At 30.4% G+C, this 9,784-nt stretch overlaps 1 protein-coding gene across 4 annotated transcripts in view; it reads left to right on the top strand.

The window, feature by feature from the left end:
* The first annotated feature begins 7,733 nt into the window (after positions 1-7,733).
* The window catches only part of LOC117182096 (anamorsin homolog), an 87,036-nt gene continuing 84,985 nt past the window's right edge, over positions 7,734-9,784 (top strand). For 2 of the 4 annotated variants that reach the window (XM_033375127.1, XM_033375126.1), the window contains exon 1: positions 7,736-8,042. In XM_033375127.1, the coding sequence (XP_033231018.1) occupies positions 7,883-8,042 (160 nt within the window). In that variant the 5' untranslated portion in view covers positions 7,736-7,882. Of the gene's footprint in view, positions 8,043-9,784 lie in introns of all 4 variants that reach the window. The other 2 variants (XM_033375123.1, XM_033375124.1) reach the window with 2 other exon arrangements.

Genomic DNA, 9,784 nt, shown 5'->3' with positions numbered 1-9,784 from the left:
TTCGATACACGCACGACCATCTTTCGAACACATTTTACCGCTGTGCACAAACTATACCTTCTTATGTTAAATGGCATTTTGTTCTTAATAAAATTGCTCACTTTTGAACTAGTAAATTGCATTTAAATCCAACAAACATAAAATTTTTAATGAAAAGAGATGAATTTTTAAAGGGAAAATAAAAATAAGAATAGACAGTATTTAAATTTCAATAACAAAAACAAATTTCAGTTGAAATTTCAGCAGGGAAATAAAAGTTGGAAACCATTAGTCAATTTTCTATAAAAGCCTGCAAATTTTAAACAAAATGAAAAAATTCTTAATAAAGTTGTTCACTTTTGAACCAGTAAATTGCATTTTAATCCAATCTGCTATAATGGTGGACTTGAAATATAATGCTAAGAAATTGTATGTATACAATTTTATATCAGGCCACAGGTTCAATATATCCGTATGCTTTCTGCAAATTGTAACAGAAATAATAAAATTACTTTAATGTTCGTATGAGGTTTATTTCATTTTATTATGTATGTATAATGCATGTTTATTTTATTTCGTACATTGTATGTCAGAAGAGTAATAAATGCACCAAAATATTCATGTGAATTGATTCTTATTATATTTCACCCACATCTTCTGCAAATCACCTCTATATCGTAACAATTTTAAATCAATTAATACTTCTCAAAACCTTAGATTAGTGACCCAGTGGGCACAAAATTTGGCAACGTCTTTACGACATCGTTACGACATTTTTACGACATCCTATGTCCGTGCCGTTTCGGTGTCTTTACGATACCCTAAAGACATCGTCAGATCATACGACATGTTTACGATATCGTAAAGACACCTTAACGACATGGATATAGGATATCGTAAAGTTGTCGTAACGATGTCGTAAAGACGTCGCCAAATCTTGTGCTCACTGAGCCAAAGAGATTAATTTTTTGAACCAAGAAACAAAGATTTTTCACAGAATACATGAAAGGCCAACCAAATATTTGAATTTCTAAAGAAATTCTCCATCTATTATAGACCTAACCTACAATAAATGTCCATCGAAAAAATTACAATTTTATGTAGAACATATAAGTATTGATTTAAAGTTATTCAATTTTCATTAAGGACATTAATTTTCAACCAAAAAGAAACCAGATGTTTCACAAAATACATGAAATTTCAAAAAAATTTTGAATTTTTTAAAGGAATTGTCAACTTCGTATTTAAATTATTGACCGACGAAATGAATTTTAAATAAAAAAGAAGAATCAGTCATCAAGAAGGTTAGCATTCTACCGCCTAAACGAATTTTCAACCAAAAAGAATGATTTTTTTGAAATTGTTACATTTTCAACGAAATGATAGTCCCACCATAATTCTTTCAATTCATTAGATTCCTTTCATCCAGGCATTTTTTCATAAATTTCATTCATTCTTAAATACTATACGTATATACTGTACGGTTTGTAAAAGAATATACAAATTTTTCATTTTATTTAAATTCTTCTAATGAATGTTCAAATAAAATAGGCTCCTTTTTTTTCTCATAAACTACACATTTCGAATTTCGCGCTCGTTTCACTTACTTCTCTTGATGACCATGGAGGGCGCTAAATGTCAAAACCCTGTTTCAATTTGCCTCAAGCCATCTCGTATCCAGTATATACAGTAAGGACGTTTACTATGTAGTCATAGAGAATATAATTATATGAACTCTAGCATGCAATGCAACCCGTCTTGCAATTGTGTAATACAAAAAAGTACTATATAGGCGATTTTAATTCGGCTTTCAAATCTCCCGCGCTTAAGATGTTTCGTTGATTGGTCAAAGGTTTCAAGACTCATTATGCGTTAACTATGAAATTAAAAAAAATCTACTTCTAAATTTTAATCCTAAAGCTTAACAAAGGACCCTTGAGTGTCGACTACTCTATTGAGATAGCTACTCTGCTTGTTATTTATGATCGTATTCTTATTTCAATTTCGGAAAGGATATTTTAAAGCCTTCAGACCATTTAAACGACCTTCTTGGACGTTTAAAAATATCTACCTGAGTACCTGCGCAGAATTTCTCTGAGCTTTTTTGGCCTAAAGAATTTTTAGTATATACTCAAAGATTCTTTTCGGTAGGGTGTACACTCAGATAGATCTATATATGCATATGTATATATGGATCTATCATCTATCATTGTGTACCATGTAAATGGTTGGAGCGACAAGGCGTCCCCCAGACGCCGTAAATTATGTTCTATAACGCGATTTGACAGAAAAACGTCAATCGACGAGAATCGTGAAAATACGTTTCTGAGAATTAGAATCTCATTATTTTAACTTGAAATATAAGGGAGGCACTTAACGCACCTCATCATGATAGGTTAATTTAACATGAACTTATACGACGTCAGCAATTCTATTGACTAGAAGGACAATTCCCACCCTTTTTTGGTAAAAAAAATCCGGTACGGTTCCCCGTGGTCGACTTCAATCGAACTAAATTTTAAGTGAAGTGAGAATAGAAACAATTTAATTAAAATTTTTTTAATTAAATAAAACTTTAAAAATATTAAACCTGAACGAAATCTTATTTGTGTACACAAACTGTTCTCGGCAACGAAATAGGACATTTAATCTTCATTAAAGGATCTTCAATATTTAAATTAAAGTTAAATAAAAACTATTGATTTGTTCTCTAAATTATTGTGTTGTGTGTTCAAAAACGACAACAGCGCTGGAGACGTAACAGTATAATCAAATTCTGAGACAAGGTTATGTTCTCCAGCATTGACAACGCATTTCAAATAAATAATTAGTTACGATTTAAAAAAAAATGTAACACAACATTAAAATTGTTCATAAATACATTTGGGGAAGTGCATTAAGTACTTTCTAAAAAATTGGAGTTGGTTTCCACTGATGTAACGGTACGTGAGTGATAGTTTACGTTTCACAAGTGTCAAAACCGTTTTGTACTTCGATCTTAATTAATTAAATAAATTGAATATCTGCAGGTTGTACGTAATTAATTGGCGATAAAATCTGTTGTTTCACTTATTGAATAAAATATGGGAATTAAACGCTTTTGATTAACTGCAACGAAAATTGTAATCCGTATGATTATAAAAATTGCTACGATGAATCTGAGATTCAAATGTTGAGAGATAAGAAGCGGCGAATTATTCTTATAATCTGGATGTTCAGCGACCTTGAAAATTTCGTCTCTGCCACTATAGAATGTTAAAGTATACATTTTTTGTGATATTTGACTTAGAAATTATAAAAATTATTAATTGAAATCTTCAATATTAACTCAGCTTCAGAATAGACCCTTTTATTCTAGGCGTCGACAGTGCGCACGTGCCAGGATTTTACATCATTTCCGCTTTTTTCGAACAGTTTTGTGTCGAAATGTATGGAAAATATTGTAAATAAAAATAACAACGAAAAATAAATGTGTAAATAAATCAGAGTTTAAAGACAACAAATTTTTAATTATATTCAGAAAAAACTGCGAAAAGTGTGGCGGGCAAGCCCATTATTTACATTTGTTGACATCTGTCGTCTTCAAAAAAATGTTTAAAAATCCGGAAAAGATCACAGAAGATGATGTTCCAGGAGCAAAATTAGTGTACGAATCGGTGGAAGAGCGCAGTGTTAGACAGCTTAAACGATGGATAAAATATAGGAAGCGATCTTTAAAAGGAAAAAAAAGTGATTCAGTAGAAAGGTTAGTTGAGCTTGTGTTTGGCAGGTATTAATATTTTCTTTCTTTGCTAACATTTGCTTACATATTAAATGAAGTATTGTTGTCGGGGTTTCGAACCTTCTAAATGTTTTGATAAAAATAAAATCTATTTAATACTTTCACTTGAGAACGCAAAACTATTATATTTATGTATTTATAACAAGTTTGTGTAAAAGAAGGAAAATTTGTTAGTACAGTCCTTATACCAGGTAATCACTAAAAAATGTCTTTTTATTGTTTAAACTTGGAAAAGAGAAGTAGAAAATATAATCGTGTGTTATTTTATTTTTGTATGAAAATTTTTGTTGTTTTTATTAACAATATGTTCCATACATTTCGACACAAAACTGTTCGAAAAATACGGAAATGACGTAAGATTTCGGCACGTGTACACTGCCGGCGTCTAGAATAAAAAGCTCTATTAGAATGAGCTATGGCCATATAAAGGAATTTTCAAGAGTTTTACCACTCGGTTTTTGAGTATACACCATATAACAAAACATTAATAAAGCTTTCAAAATGTTTCAAAGATTTAAAAATATTTAAAAGGATTTTGAACATTTTATAAAGGCGTGTTTATCATTTTTTAAATATTTCATAACAATTTCAACAAGATTTTTAAACTTTTAAAAGATGTAAAGGGTTTCAAAGATTTTGAAAAGGTTACAGTTCACCAGATTTGAAAGATTTTAAAACATTTGGAAAATTTTTAAATGTTTCAAAATATTTAAGAATATTTTTTTTACTAATTATAGATTTCAAATAATTCAATGATTTCAACGAATAAAAAAGATTTCGCAAACAAAGATTTAAGAAAAATGTCCCAAAGAAGCCACGTCCCGAGAATTTTTGTGAACACATTCTAATATTGTGTTACATTGTTTTTAATTCGTAATTAATTATTTATTTGAAATGCGCGGTGAATCCTGGGAACGTAACCTTTTTTCAGAATTTGGTTATACGTATATTTCGCGCACGTCTTCTGAATCTCGAAGCCTTTGACCAATCAGCGCAAGATCTTGAGCGCGGGAGATTTGGAAACCGAATTAAAATCGCCTATATAGTACTTTTTTGCATTCCACAAATGCAAGACGGGTTGCATTGTATGCTAGAATTTATATAATTATATTCCCTATGACTACATAGTAAACGTCCTTACGTTTAGGTCCTTAAGTTGGTCTTTTTCTAATGAAAGCAGATGGTAGATGAGTAGAACCAATCACCAGTCTTAGAAACGGACATGTCAGCATTTTCGATTTTTTCTCTCTTTCAATTCCCTGGTCCACTTCCAGCAGCCGTATCCAGCGTTAGTGTTCTTACATGGACATATGAAACACGGGACTAGGCATGCTATCTTAACTTCGCGAGCGGGTTTGAATCCACGGAATGGGTGAGAATTCTATGAGTGGCGAGAGCCGCCATCTTACGATGTGCTATTTAATTATGCGCACGAGCATTTGTGCCGACAAACTGTGTAAGAAAATATAAACATGTGGGCGCTGCTTGTTTGTCGCGGGACATCAAAAGGTGGCGGACCCATGATTTTGAACCACATGTTTATTGTTCAGGTTATATCAGCGATTAAATATAAATTATATTCTTGCTCATATTGAGGAATTACAGTATTTCACATGCAAATTAAAAATTGTCAAGTGTATTAATTTATTTCAAACAAAAAAAAGTTTTTTTTCTATTTTAAAAGATAACTCTTTAACAAAATAATTGAATTTTTAACATAATAGTTGAATATTCAAGCTAAAAAGAGAAATTGCCACCGAAAAAGTGTCATAGTTTATGTTTTAATCAAAAAATAGTTAAATTTACACAACAATAGAAAAGAATTTTTAAACCAAAAAGACGGATTTCCAATAAATAAAGATTTTTCACTAAAAAAAGAAATAAAAGTTTATCTAAATTATTGAACCTTCAAACCAGAAGACATATTTTCTTTATAAAAATGCAATTTTTAAACAAAAATATGACTGTTCAACAAAAAATTAATTTTCCACTAACTAATGCATTTTTACGCAAAAAAAGAAAATTTCCAGCTAAAAAATAATATAAAAAAATGCCACTTTTTAACTAAAAAATATCAATTTTAAAAAATGGAAAAGTTCCATTTCCTGTTAAAAAATTAATTCTAAACAAACAAAAAAAAGAAGTATTTTCCACTAAACAGTTCAATTTTCAACGAGGCATAAGCTTCAATAAAAAAATTTCGCAATGTAGTTTAACTTTGACCCCAGTAGTGGAATTTTCAAATAAAAAAGATTAATTTATAACAAGATAATTAAAGTTTTAATCAACGAGATAAATTTTCAAATTAAAATATAACTCCTTAACAAAAAATGATTTCTTAACAAAGTGATTCAACCAAATTTTTTAAACAAATTAATTGAATTATTAAGCAAAGAAGAACGATCTTTAACCAAAAAGTTACATTTTCATACAAAAAATGAAATTTTTTCTATAACAGATCAATTTTTAAATCAAAAAGGTAAGTATTCAAAGAAATAGGTGAATTTTCGGTTGAAAAAGCTTTTAGTTGAGTTTTCACGTACAAACTATAAATTTTTTAAAAATAAATAGTTTTCTACCAAAAAGATTGCATTTTCAATCCAAAAAGACGAATTTTTAACCAAAAAGGAGGAATTTGAACAAAATTGTTGAATTTTCTAGTAAATAGTGACATTTTTATTAAAAAATATGAAATTTATCTTAAAGCAGAAGAATTTTTTATTACAAAAAAGTTGAATTTTATCCAAAACAGATTGAACTCTTGTAACCAAAAAATAAGTTTCTAAAAAAAATGGAATTTCTAATTCAAAAAGACGAATTTTTTCAACCAAGAAGGATGAATTTTTAACGAAATAGTTCAATTCTCTACCAGATAGTTGCATTTTTATCCAAAAAAGATCAATTTTGTACTAAAACAGGCGAATTTGTAATAAAAAACAATTTTTTTTTATAAGTAGAACTTTCACCAAGAAAATATTTCAGCTCATTTTTCAACACCAAATTACAAATTTTAAACAAAAAGTACATTTTTTACGAAATAGTTAAGTTTTCAAGAAAATAGTATAATAACTTAATTTCTAACCAAACAGTTGCATTTTCATAAAAAAAAGATTTAATTTCTGCTAAAGCCAGTAAACTTTAGAATAAAAAAGGCAAACTTAAAAAAAAAGAATTGAATTTTCAACCAAAAAATTAACGAAAAAATTCGATTTTCTTTTGATTAAAATAAATTCTGAGATTCTCATAATTTCTCAGAGAATTTATTTCACGGTTATATTCTCGGTAATATTCTCATTCTCGTTACCGTTCTCAAACTAATATAACCGGTTCAGAACTCTATCCAGCGTTCCAGTACTTTATGTCGATGAAAGAAGCAATGATGCCAATGTTGGCACCCTGTGCCACTGCACTTGCGTTAAGGCTGAGCGCTAGTTAGCCACACTTGGCGCGCGTTTTAAAATTACATTTAAAAAATTCTTGTAATGTAAATAAATAATTATTAAAATATACACAAGTATGTATACAAATTGTGTAACTTTTGATTTGAGACAACAACAAAATTTATAACACATATAATTTATACGTTATAGTTTATTTTCATTGAATTTCAAAGAATGACTTATATTTGGAAAAACACTTTTTAATAGATACATTTTTGTAAATACCGTATAATATTTCAGCAGCTTAATATATAGGAGTTAATTGCAGAATATAATAATGATAACATGTGAATTAATCTAAAAAAACAATTGTAATACATGTGTTATAATTTGCTTTTCGCCTGAAATCAAATGTCACACAATTTGTATATATTCTTGTGCATATTTTAATAATTATTCACTAAAATTTCAAGAATGGTTTTTAAAGTAATTTTGAATCGCGCGCTAAGTGCAGCTAACCAGCGCGCAGCCCAAACGCAAGCGTAATAGCACAGGGCGCCAATATTGGCATCATTGTAAAGAAGACTTAGTAATTGTTAGTCCATGGAATTTGTGACATTTGGGAGTGTGCACATAGTACGTTGATGTTTGTGACAGCTGATCGTATTTTTCTGGAATTTTACGGCTTGTTTGCTGTGGATGAAAGGATATAGTCATTATTTGTACATTCATATGCATACAAATGTTAAAAATGAGTAAATTCGTGAAGCAAAGCGATAAAGTTTTAGTTGTGTCTTCCGACAAAACGAGTGACGATTCTGGAGATTTGATTGCAAATGTTAAAAAAGCAGTTGGTGATACTGGAGAAACATTTCTTGAAAATGTTGACAACTTCTTGAATTGTACGTATTTCTATAGATTTATTATTTCAGGGCATTCTTTGCAACTTATAATTAGAATAATATTTGTGAATGTTGCAACCAACATATCCGTACCCCCCTATAGTTTTGCACATGTTGCTGGAAGTTTTTTAAAATTGTTTTTTTTTTATTTCGAAATGCTGAGTGAGTTTGTCGAAAAATTTCGGGAGATGCGAAGATCAGTACATCAAAAAATTTGAGTGAATTTAGTATAACATTAGTGTATTTTTGTTTATATACCCTGCCGATGAAAAAGCACTGAAACCCGCAATGCCCAGTGCCGCTCGTTTAAAGCTACTCAGATTCCGGTTTTAAATGACAGCAGAAGTTTCCTTTGAACCTACGACTAGGTTACCGAGTAGATGAGCTAAAAAGAAATAAAAAATTAATACTTGTTACGTGTGGGAGAGTTAACTCGGGACGTCCCTGCAGGGGGGGGGGGGGTTGCTGTGTCATGTCCGGAATTGGGCGAAATCGCCCGAGGAGTCCCGAGACCTTAGGGTACTGTCACACCTCTGCTTGCCCGAGACCATCCACACCTTGGATTTTTCGTCTGAAAAATCTTAAACACGGACTGGAATTTTAAATATTGTTAAATTTTTTAATGAAATAAACCAAGTTTTTGTAGTTAAAATTGACAATTATGATAATGAGTTTCATTTTTCCAATCTAATGTAAAAACAAGAGATAAGATAAGCACTGAATTGGGTATTTCAGAAATTGTCAAGTGTCCACAGAAAAGTCAGTTTGTCAGTCGTAGTATTTTTTAATTCTTTTCGTCAGCTTTGTGCAAAATTAATGGAATAGAATGGATAATGTACACAAATATTTTTACGGTACTCGATTGAATAAGTTAGAGAAATGGGGAAAATATTGAATATAAGCGATCTGGAAAAAAATATATTATAATGGATTTTGATATTATTTTGTATTATAAAACGGAACTTCGTTTCTTCGAAGCCTGAAACCAAGATATATGTATATACATTGCATTTTGCAGGTTAGGTTGGTGTAAGCTGACGGTTCATATACGCACTGGGAATTTCACCTTTAAAATAATATTTACATTCTACAAGAGCATGCAAACTTATTTATTTCACTTACAGAAATATATTTTCCTTGATTGTGCGATACAGGACATCAACACCGGGTAAGAATAAAAAAAACACTACGACTGACAAAACGACGTTTCTGTCAAAACTTGACAATTTCTGAAATACTCAAGTCCGGGCTGAATATCCTATCTCTTATTTTTACATTATGTTAAAAAAATGAAACTCATTATCATAATTGTTAATTTTAACTATAAAAACTGGGGTTATTTCATTTAAAAATGTAACAATATTTTTAATTCCTGCGCGATTTTAAGATTTTCAACAGAAGGAAAAACCAAGGTGTGATTCCAGATCTAAAACGAGTTGTGGTCCAATCCTATGACAGGGCTATGTCCGTGTGAATATAGTAGGAGACGGTATAAATGACTGGGTTGCGCGCGCAACCCATTTCTCTTCTGAATTTGAAACTCGAAGGTGCACGATTGCCGGTTCGAAAACTTTGGCGGTACTATTTATATCTATAGGCTTTGAAATAAAATCAAGAAATCGGGATTTTATTATTTCCAGGTTTTGATGCTGGCGATTTTAATGATTTGAATACTTCGCGCGCCTCTTTATATGCGCATGTTTTAAGGTTACGTTAATTCAAGTATGAAATATAAATATTAA

Source organism: Belonocnema kinseyi, chromosome 10, assembly GCF_010883055.1.
Source record: "Belonocnema kinseyi isolate 2016_QV_RU_SX_M_011 chromosome 10, B_treatae_v1, whole genome shotgun sequence".
Classification (NCBI taxonomy): Eukaryota; Metazoa; Arthropoda; class Insecta; order Hymenoptera; family Cynipidae; genus Belonocnema; species Belonocnema kinseyi.
Note: the sequence above shows the minus strand (reverse complement) of the source record. Positions and strands in the feature narration are given on the sequence as shown.